The 23,194-nt window shown below is 44.2% G+C and overlaps 1 protein-coding gene across 1 annotated transcript in view; it reads left to right on the forward strand.

The window, feature by feature from the left end:
- The window catches only part of FBN1 (fibrillin 1), a 622,956-nt gene that overhangs the window by 484,341 nt on the left and 115,421 nt on the right, over positions 1–23,194 (forward strand). Inside the window, exons 37-41 of the mRNA XM_086958277.1 lie at positions 4,123–4,287; positions 13,675–13,743; positions 13,849–13,974; positions 18,616–18,738; positions 20,455–20,613. Of these exons, the coding sequence (XP_086814403.1) occupies positions 4,123–4,287; positions 13,675–13,743; positions 13,849–13,974; positions 18,616–18,738; positions 20,455–20,613 (642 nt within the window). The remainder of the gene's footprint in view (positions 1–4,122; positions 4,288–13,674; positions 13,744–13,848; positions 13,975–18,615; positions 18,739–20,454; positions 20,614–23,194) is intronic.

A 23,194-nucleotide genomic window follows, 5' to 3' on the forward strand; every position in this document is an offset into this window, starting at 1 on the left:
GGGCCTGTAAGTCAACTGTTGCTAGTGGGCCAGCAGCACTGATTGTGCCACCCACACAAGCAGCCTTTCAAAGGGGTCCCAGACCTGCCACTGCAGTGTCTGCTTATAGTTAATACTGTCATGTCGACCTGGCAAGTGCACCCACTTGCCAGCCCTATCTTCCCCTTTATTGCATGTGAGTCACCCCTAAGGAAGGCACAAGGTACACCTGTGGGCAGGGTGCAGTGTATGTGAAAGGTAGGACATGAACTGATGTGTGTGACATGTCCTGATAGTGAAATATGGTGTAGTTTGTTTTTCACTATTGAAAGGCTATCTGTCCCATAGGACAGAATGGGAGTTTATTAATAACATCTTATAAGTGTACCTTTCCATTGGGACAAGATGGTAAGGTAAAGTTTAGTATGCCTGAACTAAGAATATAAAGATGCATCTTTTAGTAAGGATGATTTTTATGTTCTGTGCTTGAAAATACCACTTTTAGAAAGTGGGCATGTTCTTGCTTAGCCATCCTGTGTGCCTCTGCTGGGTTGTGGATTGACTGTTTGTCTTTGGAATGACAGGGACTGGGTATGTGCATGCCCTGTAGACATCAACTGTGGGGGGGGGAGGTTGAGGTGTATCCTGCCTTTCCTGGATGAGTCAGGACTGGGCTGAATAGACCTGGGTTGCATTTCGAATAGAGGGAGGAGATTTCCTTTCACCTGAATGGGCCTGGTCTGCCTTACACAATGCTGTTTCCATCTCCTGCCGGGAAGCTGGACCAGAGAGGACAGAACTGGTTTTGACTGAGCACAGAGCTTCTCTGCCACAAGAGAAATAGAATATAAATATTGGAGCACGGACCCCAAGACTTTAGATTACTTATGAACTCAAGAAGAACCTCTGCCAAGGAAAAGAGTTGATAGAGCAGAAGGAGAATTACTGCCCCTTTGCTATGTGCTGTCTGTGGTTAGCCTGCAGTAGCTGTTTCTGCAAAGGAGAGGACAAATACTTTGCTGTGTGCTGTGTATCCTGCATGAAGAAGATCTCTTAGGGCTTGGAGTAGAGCTTTCCTCCTGTTCTGAAGTCTCAGGGACACAAAGACATCACCACCAGCTCTCCCTGAATTTCCTTGCTGGGAGTGCTGACCTGCCTGTTGCTGAGTTGAGCTTCTGGAAGTTGTTCCAGCTGTTGGGAGCTGGGAAAGAGACGCGACAACAGAAGTGCAACGCATCCGTACCTGTTACTGACACATCGCCGCCCTGTGGGAAACATTTCCACACATTGCCTTCGTGCAGCTAAGAAACTGATGCAGCGCTTGCCCGCGGCTGGAGAAATCTCCACACACCGACTTCCGTGCACCGATCTAGGAAGTACGAGATCACTGCACCGATTCCGACGCAGGCCTTGTTGTGCGGCTGAAAGAACCAATGCATCGTGTGGCCGAGGCAGGAGAGACCAACGCAGCACCGTTGACACTGCATCAAGAACTGACGCATCTCTGAGCATCGCTCTGGGTGCCAAGTCTACAAGAACACGTGGGCTGCAGAAAGAAACCGACACATCACCTCCTCACACAATAAGAAACTGACTCATCACCTCCCCTTCAGTAAGGAACCAACGCATTACCTCTTCTGCCTGAGAGTAAGGAACAGACGCATCACCTCCCTTGAAGTAAGGAACCGATGCATCACCTTCCCTATGGCTGTTTTTGTTTATGATTTTGATGTATCCAAGATACTTTGTGTTGAAAGCGTTGCATCTATAGTGTGCTATGGACAGAATTGTTTTTACCTTCTAAGAATCACATTTTTATTATTGTATGCCGGATTCTTTGTAGTTTTGGTCTTGTTTGGTTTAGATAATGATTACCTATTTTTCTTAACTGATGTGGTGTCCATTGGTAGTGTTTGCACTGTATTACAATATGTGTACACAAATGCTTTATAGACTGCCCCTGAGATAGGCCTGTTTGCTCATCCCAAGTTACCAAGGGGGTGAACATGGGTTATTTTAGAACTGTATCCGCCGTACCTTGACTAAGAAGAAGGCTCTCTTCTTGGACAAGGGAGCAAACCATAGCCAACTAGAGACCTCTGTTTCTAAGATACTAGTAATGCAGGCACCCTTGCACCATGTCACGAGGGTGCCTGTGCTGGCGTTAGGCAGCACACAGTGCACCAATGCAGGGAGAGAACAGAAATGCACCATATCTTTGTAGATATGGCACACGTCTGTATGGCACCCTGTCACACAACTAGTTATTTTACTGCTTTGCATTGCGTGACTTCTAAGTAAATCTGCCCTAGCTACATATCCACCTTTCATAGCCCATTACCTCATTTAGACTCAAGTTCTATTGCAGACAGTGGGGGCTGCACAATATACTCTGGGGCCAAGAGAACAGAGGCAGGACTCAAGGATGTCCTCCGTCCAGCATGGAATATCCTGCCATTTAGCCCTTAAACAAATACCATTAGCCTGGCAGATTGCCAGCAGGTCTACGAAAACCCGTAATACACAGAACCCGTAACACTTCTCGTTTGCTAGATAGATACATCTCCCTGTCCATAAAAACCCATTCCAGAAGGACAGGCCTCACGCTTCAAGCAGTGCGGCCCAAGGTGGTTTGTAAAGTTCAGATAAGGTTTCTTCCCCCTTCTCTAAAGGACCCCACCCTGGCACCCCAGATTCCACATCAAGGTTTCAGACTTGATGTCTCATTGCAATTCCCCACAGACACTCAGGAAACTTCATGCAGAATAAAAACGTACAAGTGGCATTACCCAAAACACTCCAGTGATAGAAACAGATGCAGACAAACACATTCTGAGTGATTTATGAAGGTGATATTCTGTGCTGGCGGGGAGAAAGGTCTGCCAATGGGAGCACGGCGTGGACTGAAGCAGACAGATCCAGCTTTTCCAAGTAAATGTTTTCCACCTTTGTAACAGTGATGCTGTGTAAAGCGCAGGCAGAAGGACAGTAGAGACGTTCAAACCACATGGTTTAGTTGTAAAAAACAAGAGGACAAAAAGCAGTTCTAACACAGAAGCACGACCATAAGCTGTCGTTACAGTAGTTGCTTAAATCAATGTGTTCCTGGGAACTTTAAATGCCTTTTCCCAGAGAGCCGATGTTTCAAAACTTAGGTAGGGGCCAGTTGCTAACAGTCAAAACACTTCAGAACTGCAGCTCGACCAGCACAATGAACTTTGTGCATTTGATTTGATCGCCACACCAAATGAAACTATCATTTAGAGTATTCCACAGCACAGTCATCAAAATACATTTATAAACTTGTCAAAAGTACCATGGAACTGGTTTTCAGCGCTTAGCTGCTGGTGTTGATGTGCTACACAATAATCATACATGCCCTTCGTATTTACCTACAGCCTAACATTTTTTATGTTAATTATATTTTGAATACGGTTGTTGAGTTGTACATAATGTCTTCTTGGTTGTATATATGATAGCAAAAATACTTATAACACTTTTTTATCATAGCTCTTCAACATGCTACATAGCAGCCATGCTGCTGTACATCATAGCTTAAAGACATTGGCAAAGCCAATAGCTCTGGCTAAACACTTATAAGGTCCCAAAGATGAGACCTATTGGAATTGCTAATGCTTATTTTATTAATGGCCGTCTGAATAAAGACCTACTTAACACTGTTTATCCGGCTGCTGGTCAAACTGTACATCAGTTTGCCAAATACTATGTAGTCTATTGCAGGCAAAACAGCAGAGATTATGTACTATTTTACCGGCTTCCGGGTAAATGTCTCAGATTTTCTACTATTTGCCAGCAGCATGGTAAATAGACACTTAGTTTTCAAATAGAAAGACCTGTATGTGCCTGTACTTATATATTTGGCGTGTCTGTCACAATTAATCCCCAGACTCCCTCTGACTCGGCTTGTTTGCACTGAATTGTGAGAAATAAACTTGGCCAGGTGGCAAAACACCTGAAAACAAAACCATTGCTCACTGCTAAGTATAGTTTGGATGTTTTGCTTTTCAATTTGTTTTTCTATATATAGTGATAGAGTGAGCAATTCACCAGTGCAAAGCCTGTGCCCCTACTGCCAGGTTCTGAATTTTCATTAATAGAATTGTAATGTTTTAAATCTTTTAGACACAAGGCACGGAAACTGCTTTCTGGATGTGAAGCCACGCGGGGACAATGGCGGCCAATCCTGCAGCAATGAGATTGGGGTTGGCGTTTCCAAGGCCTCGTGCTGCTGTTCCCTCGGCAGAGCCTGGGGCACCCCCTGTGAATTGTGTCCGCCAGTCAATACAAGTAAGTCTGTCATTTCACGTCATGTGTCAGTGTCAAGGACCATGGGATTATACTAAAATAGTTAAAGATTATACCAAAATGTTGAAATAGAAGCAGACCTGTGAATTGTCTCCATTTCGTGAAATGTATTAGGAGTTGAGACAAATATAAATAATTCTAGATCACGTCTGTACTGCAAATCAACTAGTTCCAATCTTCAATTGCTTCAGACTCTAGCTCTTGGAGGCGCCTGCAGAAGGTTGCCCCTTTTAGACAAACTGCCATGATGTGTTGAATGAATCTCAACTCTTAATAATTTTGCTGCAAGAGCTCTGATGTATAAGAGCATTGGGAAAACTACAAATTATTTGTGAAATATTTTATGTGCTAAGCTAACACATTTCTTTTGTTCATTAGCGGAATATAAAATTTAATGGGGGGGCATGGCCTGGGCGGCAATGGAGATGACCGCATAATCCGTAGCTCTGCCACAAAGCCCAGCAGGTTCAAAGATCCTGGCTCATCCCATGCCAAACTGGGCTGGAAAGTGACTCTGAGACATCCGGGGACCTCGACGGCTGCGTAGCCATCATCCCCCCCAGATACAGGATGTGGAGGGCTCGGATCAGGTCGGAGGCGCTGTGCCCCACAAAATAGCATTGGTGGGCCAAGGACGGAGCTGGACGGAGAGGCCGTGTGCAGCCAAGAAAAAGAAAATTGAGCTCCAGATCGGGGACCAGAGGTGGCTGGAGTGGCACTGAGAAGTCGGACAACACTGGGGCCCCATGGGTGTGGCACCGCTGACAGACCGCCCCAGGGTGAAGCACACAACAGGCAAGCTGAAACGGGATGAACTTACTAGCATGGCCGTAATAACCTGGAGCACAACCAAGCACCGCATAGAGCCTGGCTGCCACTTGAAGCTCTGTGGACCATGGTTCAGGGAAAAGACAAAGCGGGTGCCAGATTGGTGACTGGAGGAGTGCAGTGGAAGACAGATGAGGGAAATGAATGGCCCCAGATTTGGCATCTATGCCCTTACCATGAGGTGATTCAGAAAAGGGGGTGGTGATGGACAGAGTATCTGAATTAAGCAGAGCACTCCTACCCAGTCAACAGATCAGGGCTTGATCCATCACCTTTTATTAGCTCACTGCACCATCCCAGCTCAGAACTTGGCTACATGAAAATTAGTCTGTCCCTGGCCCAGTGCATCATGCACCATCAGGATTCAAGCAAGCCATCAGATGTGAGTCCCTTGCTCACTGCACCATCAGGATTCAAGCAAGCCATCAGATGTGAGTCCCTTGCTCACTGCACCATCAGGATTCAAGCAAGCCGGGCCGAAGACGGCTGTAATGCCAGAAACCGGTCCCCGGAAGCTTGTTTCCTTTCCAGTAAAAGAATTGGCTTGGTAGTTTGGTCTGTCCTGTTCCCATGATGCACTGGGCCAGGGACAGACTAATTTGCATGTAGCCAGGTTCTGAGCTGGGATGGTGCAGTGAGCTAAAAAACGGTGATGGATCAAGCCCTGATCTGTTGACTGGGTACGAGTGTTCTGCTTAATTCAGATACTCTGTCCATCACCACCCCCTTTTCTGAATCGTTTTTTGTCCACCATAAGCGTGGAAGGGTATGCTCAGACATGAGTCCCTTGCTCACTGCACCATCAGGATTCAAGCAAGCCGGGCCGAAGACGGCTGTAATGCCAGAAACTGGTCCCCGGAAGCTTGTTTCCATTCTAGTAAAAGAATAGGCTTGGTAGTTTGGTCTGTCCTGTTCCTATGATGCACTGTCCCAGGGACAGACTAATTTGCATGTAGGCACGCTCTGAGCTGGGATGGTGCAGTGAGCTAAAAAACGGTGATGGATCAAGCCCTGATCTGTTGACTGGGTACGAGTGTTCTGCTTAATTCAGATACTCTGTCCATCACCACCCCCTTTTCTGAATCTTACCATGAGGCGAGCCTGGCGCTCAGGGGCAGGCGGCAGTACAGCACCCAGGCTGTGGAGCAGCAATCATTTGGTTGCTTAGCACAGAGATGACTAGTGGGACGCCACATACAGTGGCACAAAGCTCATTTGAGGACTGAAAGGTAAAAGCCTCCCAGGGGGTAAGTGTGAGTACGGCTCGGGAGCTGCAGCCTCTGAAACCCCAGGTGGATGGGAATACTGGAGAGCTGCAGTACAGAGAGAAGGAACAGCCCCTAAAAGCTCAACCTACCAGCTCTTACCTGCATGGATAATTTAATTTATTCAAGAAGGCGGTTGCTTTCTAGACCTTGAGTGAGTGCTGGTGGCAGAGGGAGTACCATAGAGTGATTATCGAAGGGCCAGTGCTTGCCGGAGGGTTGGGGGAATGTTGATCCCAAAAGGAAGAAATAAAATGGAGCAGGACAGTGGGGTGTCATGCCAGACAATGACCACTGCTGCCAAGATAGAGGGAGAATCAGACCTTGCAACACACAAGGAGAGGATTCTAACGGCAATCCGTGACACCAAGACTTAGTTTGAGCGCAAAATAAAGACGGTGGCAATAGAAATGGGTCTGCCCTGAATGGACCAGAAAAAGGTTGATGGAGGGAGGGAAGGAAGCAGAGGAATTGAAAAGGTACAACTACAACAACTACAGAAAGAAGTATCCATTGTGACTCCTGCGCATTGACTGACTGGGCAAGAAAGCGGTTTTCCCAACAGATGACAGAAGGTTACTTTAAGGAGTACAAGGATTCAGTGAAATGGAGGGTAGTCCATAGGTAGGAATACAAGATGGTGGTGAGAGGCCAGTTGATATCTCATAAGGTAGGACTCAAGAGGGAAAGGGACAGAGGAGGGAGCTGGAAGACAAACTACTAACCTGGGAGGCACAATATTTGTAAATCCTGGAACAAATCTGGCCTCCCAATAGAATACACATGGGACAAATATAGACGATTGGTGCAACAGGAGTTCAAGTTAATAGATAGGACTAAACAACATAATCTAAGCATATCTTCAAGGTGGGAAATAAGGCAGGGAAACTCCTTTCGTGGCAGGCAAAGAGAGAGCAAGGGCAGGGTTAGGTACAGAAAGTATACACAGCAGGAGGGCAGCTAATGGAATCAGCTTGGCAGATAGCACAAACGTTTGTAGGCTTCTTAAAAAGACTATGTGCCCGACGCACCCATAGTGAATGAGGGGGTCCTAGATGCCTTTATCAATGATAATCCCATCCCTAGGCAAGGAAGGGAGGCAAAGCAGCTCATAGACTAGACAGGAGGGATTACCTCCGGAATTCTTTAAATGTGTATGGTATGGTTGATTAGAACCAGACCCGAAAAGTCCAAGGCAGTGGGTTAGTTCCCAATAGACTGACATCAAGTGACATTAGGAAAACGGACTGACTTATGCTCGTCATAGCTCCTCATAAAGACTGATATTTACCTTTAATATCGAAGCAACGATTTTAGTGATGGAGATAGCAAACCGACTGATGCGGCTGAAACATGGTAATATAGCCCCAGATCAATTGGGCTTTATGCTCTACAAATCAACTAGGCACAACCTCTGGGCTATTCAGATGCCTGGCACACTAGAAGGGGATGAAAAACTTGGCAGTGATTTTAGCGCCAGATGCTGACAAAGTGTTTGATTTTTGGAATGGCCATATGATGGCACTGCTGGAGCATGTGGGTTTCTGGCCCTCCTTTTTCGTATGGGTGCAGCATCTGTACACCCACCCGACTGCCTGGGTTAAGATGAATGGCATAGTCTCCAAAGAGTTCGAACTGGAGAAGGCCTCTAGGCAGGTGTGCTCCTTGACCTCGCTCTTGTTTGCAGTGGAAATGGAGCCCGTGGCCACCTGGATTCGACAAGACGCTTAGATCTGGGCGCTCTGCAGGGACCATGATAAGGATTGCTTTTCTAGGATCTGCATTAATTGGGACAAGTCCTACCTGTACCCGCTAGCGGTGTGGCAGTAAGGGATGGAACTGTCCCATACCCAGAGAAGAAAGGGGTTTTACCTACCCGGGGATCTATGTAACCTCAGACCAGAAATTATTGTATGACCGAAATTCGGGAAGGCTGTTGGAGGATTATAGGAAAGACGTTGGTCATTAGTGCTAGCCGCCGTTGTCCTTTCTGGGCAGAGCAGCCCCTTATAAAATTATATACTTGCCCAAGTTCCTTTATGCACTGCAAAACTCTCTCTTCGAGGTCCCTGAGCACTTAAAGGATGGTACAGGCTAAACCCATGCTGCTGCTGTGGGATGGGGAAGTACGGCAAAGAGCATTGTCAGCACTGACTAGGAAGCCCTTTGATAGAGGCATAGCTCTGCCAGACCTACACCTATTCTTATACGTAACCCAATTAGTGGTGGTCACTGCCTGGTCATTTCTGGAGCAACATGAGCTATCACGGATGGCTGACTGAAATACTATGGACCTGGATGGCTTTAATAGGGAACTGTATAGAAACAGAAAATGTACTAATCTACCGACTCAGAGGGTGAAGGTGTTCAAGGCGGGGAGAACGGTGACACACAGGATAGAATGGCAGGGTAAACTGACATTAGAAATGCCATTATGGGATGCAGAGGCCTGGCGCCCCTTTGAGGGGTGGAAGGATATAGAAAGTGGGACACACAGGGCATCTCCAAGGTGGGTTATCTTTGGAGTGACAATAAGATAATAACCTTTGCAGACCTACAGGCACAGTATGAGCTAACAGGAACTCACTACCTACAGTACCTACAAATTAAGCACATCTTGAAGGGCTGCATGGATATAATGGAAGATATTCCTGATGAGAGCCCCATGGAATACAGAGTATTCTATGTCTCCCTCCATCAACATGGACTATCCATAATATACAATTTACTGTTTGCAAACAGTCTGCCACCACTGAGGGAGTTAAGAGAGAAGTGGTAAGTAGATCTGGGTAGACTGGAAGACGACAACTGGGGAGCAACCTGCAGGTACCGCCTGGGTGTGGCTATCTGCACTGGGTTTCAACTGATCCAACTGAAGCTCTTCCATAGAGCTTGCTACACCAGGGCTAGGTTACATGCAATGGGCAGTACTAGCACAGGCCACTAGGCCTGATAGGGTGTACACACAGTAGCATGTTTATGCACACGCTTTGGTAATGGCCTAAGCATCTGTTATTCAGCACCAAAATATCCTTCTGGGTAGACATGGGCTTTACAAATACACATTACGTTATGTTATGTTATGTTATGTTATGTTATGTTATGTTATGTTATGTTATGTTATGTTATGTTAAGTGCAGGAGTTCTGGGTGAGGGTTCGCCCTATCTATCGGTATCAATAGGAGACTAGCTCTAGAATGGATTAATCTGACACGGTTATGGTAGATTAATATTAGTTATGTAGCGACTCAGTATTTTGCCGGGTGGCAATGGCACCTCTTGGGTGTCTTTTGAAAGCCCTCACCCACCAACCTAGTTGGTGGCATGCTTCATCATCGGGCCCACCCAGTGACACCTAGCGTGTCCCGGGTGTGCTTCGACGCCTGATTACAGCGGAGCAGGTATGTCACTGTGTGTGCGGTGTGAGGTGCTAAGGTAAGTGAAATTAAAACGGCTTGGCAGATGGTCCCTGGGGTGAGGATACTTTATTAAAAGGGCCTCTGCCAGCGGTTAAAAATAAGGCTGTGGGACGTTAGAGGCGGGTTACGACCTCCTACGTCCTTGAGTAGTCAACATGTTTCAGCCAGTGCCTTATATTAATCTGGCTTTCATCAGGACAATAAATATGTGTGGGTTAAAATTAGGGGTTGTGTAGTGTAGTCTATGTGTCTACACGCCCTAAAGTGTATCTAGCTGTGAGAGGGGGGATTCCCTTCTCAAGATCACCTGTACATTTAACATTGAAGACAAGTACAGGACAGACATGGGAGAAACAGAGTCACTAGAAAGTATGGGTCTTGAAATGTGACAGCCGACATAAATTGCGAAAGGTGCAGACTATGAGCGGCTCAAGTGTAATGATATTGGTGGTATCATTAATGTGGTATCGCACTAGAACTTCGTAGGTGAAGTGGTTAAAACAGCGGTAAAAAAATTTACAGTGAAAGGTGAAGAGTTGTGGCGCAAGGAACATTTCTTACGCTTTCAATGCTTGTTGATAGCTCCAAGGTTATTGAAGTGGCAGGGTGAAGCCCTAGTTGGGGGAGAGAAAGGTAGGACCATTGGGATTAGGGAACCTGTAGGAGAAAAGTGGGGAGCGCTTACCCTTGGTGGTGATACTCAGCATACTCACAGGATTTCTGGCCAGCACCAGCGTGGGACCTGTTGTGCCTCCTTCGCAGAACCGGTAGAGAATGACTGCTGTGACCGGCTTTTATGCTGTCATAGATTGAGTGATTGACCCCACCTGTTGGGAGAGTAATGGTAGAAAGACTCGCGGGAGGGTCTGAACAGCACTCAGCTGTGTTAGGCATGGAGCGCGTTAGGGTCTGAATAGCACTCAGCTGCGTTAGGCATGGAGCGCGTTAGGGTCTGAATAGCACTCAGCTGCGTTAGGCATGGAGCGCGTTAGGTGTGGAGCGCTAGAGTAAGCGTCTGCAGCTGCCGGGTGCCGGGTGTGGCTGAGTATTGCGCATGCGCGGCCGAAAAGCGGCCCGCGCATGCGTGGAGAGCAAGCGCGGCCGGAATTCGGCCCGCGCATGTGTCAGGAGTAGTGTTCTGGTGCGCGAATGGGAGATTATCCCTGTTCGCGCTAAGGATGAAAATTATCCTTCGTGGTGTGGCTGGGGTGGAAATTGACAGTGCACCAGTGTTACATAAACACGGGGGGACTTCTCCATGATCTACTGTTGGGGGGAGTATCTATTGGAACTGGGTGTTTTGGCAATAATGCACATAGGTGGCACATGGGTGGCACAGTTAATACTTGCTCATTGCCCCAACTACTCTCAGGTGCCAGGATGGCGCAGAGGTATTAGATGGGGCCTACCTGGGGCAGGTAGAGGTCAGGGGGCGTACTGTCCTGGTTAGTGGATATTATGGCAGGTCCATTAGGATAAATGGCCTGGAGGTTTCACTGGCATCATAGGGTCAAGGAGTTCCAGGGAATTGCGTCATTGAGCCCATCAGTAGCTGTGGATAGACGATATATCCATCTTTGTTCTTTGTTCAGGAGTTTTTTGTCATTGTTGACGGGACTGACTTGTATTTGTTCAATGACTGTCCATGTAAAGTCGTTGGGGGTGTGCCCATGCGTGATGAAATGATTTGTTAGTTTACTGATGTTTTTCTTGCATCGCATGGTACTGCGATGTTCTGTGATCCTGGTTCTCACTTTGCGAGTGGTCATGCCCACATATCTGAGTCCACATCTGAGACCCTAACGCGCTCCATGCCTAACACAGCTGAGTGCTGTTCAGACCCTCCCGCGAGTCTTTCTACCATTACTCTCCCAACAGGTGGGGTCAATCACTCAATCTATGACAGCATAAAAGCCGGTCACAGCAGTCATTCTCTACCGGTTCTGCGAAGGAGGCACAACAGGTCCCACGCTGGTGCTGGCCAGAAATCCTGTGAGTATGCTGAGTATCACCACCAAGGGTAAGCGCTCCCCACTTTTCTCCTACAGGTTCCCTAATCCCAATGGTCCTACCTTTCTCTCCCCCAACTAGGGCTTCACCCTGCCACTTCAATAACCTTGGAGCTATCAACAAGCATTGAAAGCGTAAGAAATGTTCCTTGCGCCACAACTCTTCACCTTTCACTGTAAATTTTTTTACCGCTGTTTTAACCACTTCACCTACGAAGTTCTAGTGCGATACCACATTAATGATACCACCAATATCATTACACTTGAGCCGCTCATAGTCTGCACCTTTCGCAATTTATGTCGGCTGTCACATTTCAAGACCCATACTTTCTAGTGACTCTGTTTCTCCCATGTCTGTCCTGTACTTGTCTTCAATGTTAAATGTACAGGTGATCTTGAGAAGGGAATCCCCCCTCTCACAGCTAGATACACTTTAGGGCGTGTAGACACATAGACTACACTACACAACCCCTAATTTTAACCCACACATATTTATTGTCCTGATGAAAGCCAGATTAATATAAGGCACTGGCTGAAACATGTTGACTACTCAAGGACGTAGGAGGTCGTAACCCGCCTCTAACGTCCCACAGCCTTATTTTTAACCGCTGGCAGAGGCCCTTTTAATAAAGTATCCTCACCCCAGGGACCATCTGCCAAGCCGTTTTAATTTCACTTACCTTAGCACCTCACACCGCACACACAGTGACATACCTGCTCCGCTGTAATCAGGCGTCGAAGCACACCCGGGACACGCTAGGTGTCACTGGGTGGGCCCGATGATGAAGCATGCCACCAACTAGGTTGGTGGGTGAGGGCTTTCAAAAGACACCCAAGAGGTGCCATTGCCACCCGGCAAAATACTGAGTCGCTACATAACTAATATTAATCTACCATAACCGTGTCAGATTAATCCATTCTAGAGCTAGTCTCCTATTGATACCGATACATATAAACCGGGGATCTGGACTAGCTTTCTGGTCCTCTCTCTCCCTCTTGATTCTCGCCATGAGGGTTCGCCCTGTCATCATGCAAGTTTGTAATGTGGCACTAATAGTGGCTAAACGTGATTTTATACTGCAACCGGGAAGTGATGAAGTCCAGATAGTGGGAAGATGGGATGCCAACATGGACTGGTGCAGGCGAGCAGAGGAACAGATATATAAAATGAGGGCATGCCTTCTAAAACTTCACCAAAGTATAGGGAGAAACTTGGCAGATAAGACGATATAGATGGCCAAGTTTAGGGTCCCTATAGACGGCCAAGGTTGGGGACCCTGCAATGGCTCGGGGTGTTGACTACTATGAAGGTGCCACTGACGGTGACAATGCTGTGGTTGATGGAAAGTGAACAGTACTGGAAGATAGGAACCAGTATGTAGGGGAATTGCGATCCCGCTTTTGATTGTCGGACATGAAAGCTGCCTGATGGGGAGGGGTTTGTTCTTGTTCAACTTATGAGTTATGTCTAAATGAAATAAAATAGATTTTTAAAAATGTACAAAGTTGAATATCCACTTTAATAAATGCCATAGTTCATGGGATAACACAGAAATGCCTAATAATAAACATGCTTTGTGTGGTCATTGTCTTCAGACTGTGCTATATTATAGGAGTTGAGACAAATGTAAACAGTTCTAGACAATAGCCGATCTGCAAACAAACCTATTCTAATATTTACTTGAATTTCATATTGGCTTCATGCAGACAGACTTTCATATGTGTTGAAGGAATCTTGGCACTTAATATGTCTTCTGTAAAAGCTATGATTTACTAGTGAAGTGGGAAAACTACAAAATATTTGTCACATATTTTGACATGATATTATATCTCTGTTTATTTTATTAGCTGAATATAAAGTTTTATGTCCTGGTGGAGAAGGATTCCGACCAAATCCCATTACAGTCATACTGGAGGGTAAGCAGCAGTTCCAACAGAATTGTGTTTACACTATGCAGCGCGCGCAGCGATTCACAGGACATTTTGTGACCCTAAAATGTGGTTGTTATGTCTCTTCCATAGACATTGATGAGTGCCAAGAGCTGCCTGGGCTTTGTCAGGGAGGAAAATGTATCAACACGTTTGGAAGCTTCCAGTGCCGATGTCCCACAGGCTACTATCTGAATGAAGACGCCCGTGTGTGCGATGGTAAGGCGCCCTTGCAAATATTCACCCTCAACCTTTCATCCTCTCAGTTTGGGCACAAGATACCTCCAAAGTTTCAGAAATATTGACAATCAGTTTAAAATTTGAAATAAAACAGTACTATAAATATACTGATAAAACCATTTTGGACACAATTTCAACTAATTGTAAGTGGTTTTGCAGATCTCCACAAAGATGAGTTTTCGAAGTATCATTGGTTAGGATGTATGGCGTTACAACGCATGCTTTTACCACGCATGCCTTTATAACGCGGTTTTTACAACGCATGCCTTTACAACGCATAGTGATTTGGGGCGCTGGATAGTGAATAGTTTAATTTACTATTCCAACTCCAGTCCCCGTGGATAGTAGGGAAGGTGTTGGATAGTAAATTAAACCTATTCCCTATCCTAGAGCGCCCCCCAGCGCAATGCGGTGTAATGGTTTGCGTTGTAAAAGTTGCGTCGTAAAGGCACTGCGTGGTAAAAGTTGCGTAGTAAAGGTTGTTTACCATTGGTTAACATTTATTTTCCTCAGTTTACAGTGGTACAATGTGGTCTTTGTAGTGTTTCAAAGAATGAAATCCAACACATGACGTGAGGTCAAAAAAGCCTAAAGGTCAAAAGTATTTTATTATGATTTGGAACTCACAGAGATCAAAAAAGGGGACGGGAGGAACGCTCCCTGAGTTGTTTAAGGAATACAGGAGGCAGCTTTCCCCACATGGTGGAAGCATGGGGTTAACAACAGATTTAACTAATAGATCTAAGCACTCTTTGTGATGTAATTGTCTCCAGACTGTGCAAAATAATAAGAATTAAGAAATACGCTAATGATTCTAGCTCACAGCTGATCTGCAAACTAACCTATTCCAAGATATGCTGAATGTCATAGTACTGAGAATCATTTGAGGAGAGAACTCCCAGAAAAGGCTCATTAATGGAAAGCTGGCACTGTACAGATTTTGAAAAGACCAGGGTTAAATCACACACGAAGGCAGTTATATATCTTGAATATTGGATCATTTTTAAATCTTACTTAAAATAGTCATACTGACGCACATTCGTGCCTTAAGTAAAATACTTAATTCAGTTTTCACTCCTCCCTTTATAAACCCACAGATATTCTATTTCGAACAATAAGATTTTTCAGAGAGCTTGATTCATAGTGTTTTCAGTTAGTCTTTATGATCTATGCATGACAATGAATTCCAAAAATAACATTACAAGAGTGGACCAAAGCACAGAAGAAGCCAAGCCTGCTCGCCAGAGCATGTTACAGGCAGACAAAGGGCGGACACTGGCAGACAAAGGGCAAACACTGCAAAATAAAGGGCAGACACTGGCAGACAAAGGGCAGACACTGGCAGACAAAGGGCAGACACTGCCAGACTATGTTGTTCTAAATATCGTCCTACAAAACAACATGGCCAGAATATGGCCACGTGTAGGTAGGCAAGAATAGATTTAGCATTCGTAACTCTGCATATATGTACCATCACCATATATATCTTCAAGTTATGTAAATTTAAGAAAAGTAAATATAGATTATAAAGTATAAGTAGGCAAGTATAGATGTACTACTCCTAGTCAAGTAAATCTTTATTCTATCAGCGCATTTCCATAACAACTAGAAACAATCCAGAAAAACCTCATTTTAAAAATTGAGTGTGACGGTAACAAAGGAACATACTATCTGGATGACCGCCCTGAAAACCATTAAGCAGTACAAACAATCTATTTGTTCACATCTAGCCAACTAATTCATCGTACAGCCTGAACTGCATTTTGATAATAATACACCAAATAAATTGCCAACAAAGTTTTTAAACGAACAACCAGTGAAGCTAATTAATATTAATAGTTAAGCGTTCAAATGAAATAAAACATAATACAAGCTCAAGGATGCAGCCAATGCAGTTCCTATACCACTGAGTTGCTCACATTGATAAAGTGCATGCACAGACTGTAAAATAAAACAATAAGGCTCAACATGCAGGAGATCTGCCAAGACTTTGCAACATGAATCCAAAGTAAAGTTCCTGTGAAATATAATATTAGCAACCATAAAACAAATTGATAATAATGGTGGCTAGGAGCACAAATTAAATAAGGGTCATTTTACAAGCTGACAGATCAAAACGATTCATATCTTGTACTGATGAACAATTCACATCATTAAAGTGGTTGCAGAACATTAAACAAGAAATAATAAAGCTTGACCCACAAGGAGTCAGCCACAACTTTACAATGCAGAATAAACTGCCTGAGTAGAATGGTGATATTAACTCTGCATGGAGTTCAGTGGAACTTATACTTGCAGGTTAAAAAGTCTGACTCGATGGGATTAATTTTCCCAATGCCTGGTTGCGTAAATTACATGGTAAGCCTATTGGAAGCTGCACGTATTCCTTATACATAATTATGTATAATTGTACCCTCATTCCAACTGGCTGGCCTTTGCTCTGCTAATATGTGAGCTGATGTAAGCAGCCTTCTGTGTTAGAGTACTAACATCGTCCGGACTGCTGAGGCAGAATGGAGCATATCATTTGCATCCAGCTTATTGTAGTCATTATCCGTGGACTTATCGGATCTTGTGGCCTTCCATGTTGGATGCTTGTAGGATGCCCCTGCCTGGTACGTTTAAGACTGATCTGATCCACTATTGGTAACTCAGCATAAGTACTATGACAATATATACCTTCCAGTTACGTAGATATAGATTTAAGAATATATACTTAACTATGCTATACTTACATTCACAATATTTTGATAGTAAATGTTCTAGGCATGACATTTTCGTAGGACAATATTTTGGTTCATGTTACTCTGACTTAAAACCAGAAAGAGCCACGTGCTTGGATTGTAAGTAACACAAAGCATAGAAGAGAAGACATAAAAGGCCCTAATTACGATGAGGCTCAGAGAGCCTCCTGGCGATTTCCGAGCCTCATGGCAGGTTTCCCTTTCGACCGCCGCATTACGATGCAGGCGGTCGAAAGTGAAACTGGCAGGTCATTTTGGCTGGATGCGAGTCTGAGGCCTGCCTAAAATCCCTATTGACGACGTTTACACCATAGGGATTATGGTGTCAGTCTCCGACAGCCTTACCATGAGGAAAAGCCTGTTGGCAATCGACATTGGAGGCCCCTAGCAGGGCCCCGGTTCACCCTGTGGCCTCTGGTTGGGGGCTGAGGGGGCACCTATGTGCTCCCCTGTAATCCCTGCTTCGTGTGGCAGGCACCCTGGGATGAACCGATTCTCGCGTTTCTCTATAGGAGCTTGTGCTACGGCCGGTTTACGGCCGCAGCACAAGCTCCCATAGAGAAATGGGAATATGCGACCGCACCATCTGCAGTCGCATTGTAATGCTGCGGTTGGGACCACCGACCGGAGTTCCGTTGGTCCTGATTCCCAAATGGTGTCAGGCGGACATGAATCTGCCCAACATCGTAACAGGCCTTACAGTCTGTAACTGGGATATACGTTTTAATAGATCACTCTAAGGAAACACCTTATCAAGAAACCTGATAGTTTATTTAAAACAAATAAATAAATAACATTGACAGGAATGGCCGGTTACTCACCGGTAATATTCATTACTCCGAGTCGTAGCCCTCCCCGTCCCAGTCCTAACTACATGAACCTGGACTGGGACGGGGAGGGCTGACGAGGAGGTAATGACCGGTTACTCACCGGTAATATTCATTACTCCGAGTCGTAGCCCTCCCCGTCCGAGTCCAGGTTCATGTAGTTAGGACTGGGACGGGGAGGGCTGACGAGGAGGTAATGACCTGAAGAAGGAAATACACATGGACTTATTCTTGCTAGGATGAAGTGGTTGGTAGACCTTGACTATGACCTCTAAAGGGATGTTTCACCTGCCTTGCTGGTTCAAAAGGTAGGCATGTTTAAATACATCTATGCCGGTTATTGAAGAAGTGGTAACAGTATTTATTGTAGCCTAACAGCAGCTAGAGACTATGTGGTAGAAGAATAGAACGTTTTTAATTTCCATGTATTTGTGAGTGTGGCAAGTTTCTAGAGCCGACCAGGTCCGCTTAGTGATCGGCTGAGGGTAACTTTGTATTTGTTAAGAGCAGGTTTCTTGGTGAAGTCCATGACATCCCTTATATTTATACATTTACGTATATACAAGTAATGGTTTGGTTGTTATCTGTATTTGTAAGTAGCCAAATAATCGTGTGTGGTTTATTTGAGTGGCAGCATTTCTTCACTTGGGTAGAATCTAGAGAACTAGATTACTAGAGAACAGTATCATTCCAGGCTAATGTAAATATTTTGCAAGTTTACTGCTCTACACTCTTCTGAAAAAACTACATAGTTATCCTCTGTAATTGTGAAATATTACCCACATCAGGCGCAATATTTTGTGCTTCCTTTCAGAATATAAGCTGTGTTTTCCCTGTATGTTAGCAAATATATGAATTGTACATTGAACTATTTCATATTATAGGTTTATACATTGTGAAACATGTTGATATGTTCTGACCTTATCTGTCCCATTGGATACTTTATAGAAATGGGTTAAATTCTATAGCCAACATTAGAAAACACGACTAAGACCTGACAAATAATTTATACTTGTATTTATTGAATATATTGTTTGTATTTTAAACAGATGTCAATGAGTGCGAAACACCTGGTATTTGCGGCCCTGGCACCTGCTATAACACAGTTGGAAATTATACCTGTATCTGTCCCCCAGACTACATGCAGATCAACGGCGGAAACAACTGCATGGGTAAGCATAAGTTCCCATTTCTTGAAAAAACAGAATTTAAATAAAATGTATGATGCTAGGGCTTTTTTTAGTTGCACCTCTCATGACACCTTTTGTAATCAGTCTGTTTGTTGAGTGAAATAGTGCGACATTACAACAGCAGAGTGTCTTGAGTCACAAAACTCAGAGTTAGAGCCACGGTCCACTGCATCCATGGCAAGGTTATATATTAAGGGAAACACTGCCCCTTTCTGTCCATTCTCAAGACAAATCAACATGGAATAGCTGTTTAACACCTTAAAAAGCGTAGTATTCACACATAAGGTATTTTTCTTTAGTGTGGTATGCTTAGGCTTTACGGAATAATATTATATTCAATTGATTTGTGTCACCTCACTCCCCCAATGTCCGCCGCACACCCGGGCCCTCATCCGTTTGTGTAGTGTGCAATGGCTATTGAAAGGAACTACCTTGGTAGACCTGGTGCCTCCTATGCCACATTTGCTTAGGATAGGCACTCCACTTTTCCACTGCGAGCCATCAAATGATCGACATACGAACAGACAATAACCCCTAGTGACAGTCTGAAGATGATACCAGCCACTACTCCTGGATTGGGGCATCACTCCTTTCCAAGGCGGGAGTAATCATTTCATTATTGACCCATTTCTCCCCTGACCTGCTTGCTCTTTTTCCCAATAAAGCATTGGGGAGTTAAACGGAACATATTGGTATATAATTAAATTAAATCAACAATGTGCATCTTTATGTAAAATTAATATGAACTAACAGTTTGAGGAAAAGTCAACACACTATAATTCCATTATATTGTGGCTTGTCCGTCTCCAGATTATTTAATATACTTTAAATGGAGTTTACTTACCAGATTTGGGGGGAAAAGTTCTGTGTTGCTATTTGTCACAGATGCACGTGCAGTCCAGTCAAATTCAAAGTCCTTGGGTTTCAGATGATGACTAACGGGCACAAACAGTACCATTGCATCCTTTACAAAAACACAACACAGGGAAGCATTGGCAGCACTGTCTCCTCCTAAGAAATACAAGTGTGCATGTAAGAAAGAGAAGCCTGTTATGACGGCCCCTTACTGAACGCCTTTCTAAGCTTCGAGATCAGAGACTGGCCTGGCATTGCTTATTCATGCCAGGATGCCAAAGCCATTCCAGCTGCCACTGTGAGCGGGCAGGAGTGCTTCTGAAGTGCACGCTTCCTGCATCTATTAATCTATTAAACTGAATCCCAGATACAAACAACTGCTATTTACAACACTAATACCCTCGTTCTCACTGGGCCAGTGATCCTGATTCAAGTGAAAACAGGAGTTTGCACCAGACTTGGTATTACAATTTGTACAAAATTACACCAAATGCCTGTCAGATTTTACCAAGCACATTCCACAGGAAAACCTGTAATATTCGGAGTTTCCTAGGTATGAAAATGGGAAAAAAGGTGGGTAATAACGCAGTGGGAAAAAGTGAATACTCCTAGGGCATTTTTCTTTTCCTCGGGGTATATTACCATACCTAATTGGCAAACATGTCTGTATTGAGACTATTTTTATTATTATTATTAGAGCGAATTTTTATGAACTTAAAGTTGGAAATGACTTGACCATCATGGTATACTTAAATGACATCATTGTGTATAGCTTCCATTTTTTTACGAAATGCGCATGTATGTATTCATCAATAAATATATGGGTGTTTTCTTTGCCTGCAGATATGAGAAGGAGTTTGTGCTTCAGAAATTATTACGCTGACAATCAGACCTGTGATGGTGAATTACTTTTTAATATGACAAAGAAAATGTGTTGCTGTTCCTACAACATCGGGCGAGCTTGGAATAGACCGTGTGAGCAATGCCCAGTTCCTAGCACTGGTATGTATATATATATATATATTATCACTAAAACTACGTGAATGCTTATATGCACATTTAGGGAAATTCATTCATGCATGGGAATTCACCAAAACGCCAGGGGTAGCGGAAGTGACGTCACAAACCCTTTGAACTAGGCTTTCTTTCACTCACACACACATGCTTACACATACACACATTAGCACTTACACACACACACTCTCACATAAACACACTCACCCGCAAGCACGCTCACAACATACATTTAAAAACGCTTTTTACATACCTTAGCTGCCAGAGAGGATTATATTTCAGCTTATTGAACTCCATTTTTATTAGACTAATAGTGAGAAATATAATATATTTATTATTATCCACTATTAGTGTAACACATTAATTGACAGAAAACAAAGAGAGTGCAGCCCCAACTGAAGTCCATAAGGACGAGCTGCCACTGTGTTCCTGGCACTGCCACCTCTGAGGCCAAGGTTCGCAAAGGCAGTAGCAGGGGTTGCAAGGGGCAAGACATACAGCTAGATTCATCAAAGTCCCGATTTGCGAGTCCTTAATGGCGATTATTAAGGAATCGCTATTAAGGACTTGCAAATCGGGATTCATGTAGAAATCGCAAAAACAATTGCGATTCCTACAGCCTCCTTATTTGCGATTAGCAAATTGCTAATCGCAAATAAGGAATAACTCCCCATTCATTCCTATGGGCCGGCCCATAGGAATGAATGGGGAAATGAATGGGGAGTCAATCCTTATTTGCGATTAGCAATTTGCTAATCACATATAAGGATGCGATTTCAAGGGTGCAGGGGTGTCCAAAGGACACCTTGTAGCACCCCTGAAATGTGAATTTACACTGATGTTGTGCACACACATGTCCAAAGGTCATGTGTGTGTGTAACATGCAACTTAGAAAAATGCATTTTAAAGCATTATTCTAAGTTTTTGCTATTTACCACGAGGTTTGACTTCGTGGTAAATAGCGCTCCTAAATTGCGAATTCGCAATTTTTAAATGTTTCATGAATAGAATTTAAGGAATCTCTAATAGAGATTCCTTAATTGCTGATCCTCGCAAATTTGTGAATTCTTTATTAGCGAATTTTGCATTTGGGATGATGAATCCCAAATGCAAAAATTGCACTCGCAAAGGGCCAGATTCTCAGAATCTGGCCCTTTTGAGAGCGCATTTCGCTTGATGAATCTGGCTGATAGGTCGCAGCTGCGACCCTGGCAACCCCTACATGACGTCTACGAATGCATTGTAAGTATAGTTGCATTACATCGTACTTACTGTAAAAACAGTTAAATCTAGGGTTTGCAGATTTAACTTGCAAAAAACCAGTGCAAACAGTTGAAAGTATACAATTAGCTTCACTCAAAAGGGTATTTGTTCCTAGAATTTAAAGGATCTCCCGAAGAGCTATGTGTGAGTAAGGTGGTCCTCTTCTGTATTCCCTCTTGACCAGATGCAGTCTAACTTTAAAAAAGGCTCAGTGATGCCTCAACAATTGCAGACACAGAGATTCAATGTGTCCCCTGTCAGCAGTGGTGACTGTTATTCTTGGTTGCAGTCTGCTATTGTAGTCCTGGATTTATAATAGGAAATGCAAAAACTAACGGACCCGACGGAAAGACACAGCAGACCTAGGTATCCGGGCACAGGAGTGTAAGGTGTCTTGAGCTCTCTGAGAGAGGAAGGAGGCCGATTTTAAAATGTGTGGACATCGCTGGGATGTGAACCCTGCCCCTGGGTCTGGGTGGAATTCATTATGCACAATAGCATCATCATCATTAGAGTCTTTATTTTGATTGTAAAATCATAAAAGACAGATACAAGCAATAAAAGTAAGTCCATTAAAATACATTAATATAAATAGTTAAGACATACACAGAATTCCCTAAAGTTAGTATTAAACCACAAACCAAGACTCTTGATTTAAAACAGTAGTTAATGCACATGGATAAGTAAGAACACCCAGCATCTAGTACTTTATACAGATGGAAAAGAGTAACAGCAAATCATGCTGCCCCACGGCTAATGTCACTGTGAATTAACCAAATAATTAAACCCTGAGTTTTTTGTCCCGAATCCTCCACACACACCCTAGGAATTTAGCGATAGCAATAACAATGGCATCCAGGGGGCTTGTCTGGAAAATCCTCAGACCTTCGATGGCAACCCTTGTGCCAAGGACAGGACAGATAGGTTGAAGCCATATCCTCCTTGGGAGTCTGTAATAGGAACAGACATATAACACATGGGGGATGGTTTCAGGATAAGCCTGACTCAGCGGGCACAGGTCTGTTGTGGGCCTACGCCATCTACTGGTGAAGGCTCTTGTAAGCAGGGAGCCTACCCTAAACAGGTGATAAAGCTTCCTAGCCAATGGTTTTAAGATAAGGTCCCAGTTGGGGTCGAACACAGGTTCATGCTTTATGGATAGGAAATCTTTGGTTAGGGAAGGACCTGTGATACAGGAAAAGCGTTTCACCTTCAAAAAATCCATATGGGCGGCCTTGAACTCCTCTTTGGAAGGAAAAGGAGTTGAGTCTGGACAATCCCACAAGATACCCATCCCCATTGCAGT

Source organism: Lissotriton vulgaris, chromosome 2_1 (genome assembly GCF_964263255.1).
Source record: "Lissotriton vulgaris chromosome 2_1, aLisVul1.2, whole genome shotgun sequence".
Lineage (NCBI taxonomy): Eukaryota > Metazoa > Chordata > Amphibia > Caudata > Salamandridae > Lissotriton > Lissotriton vulgaris.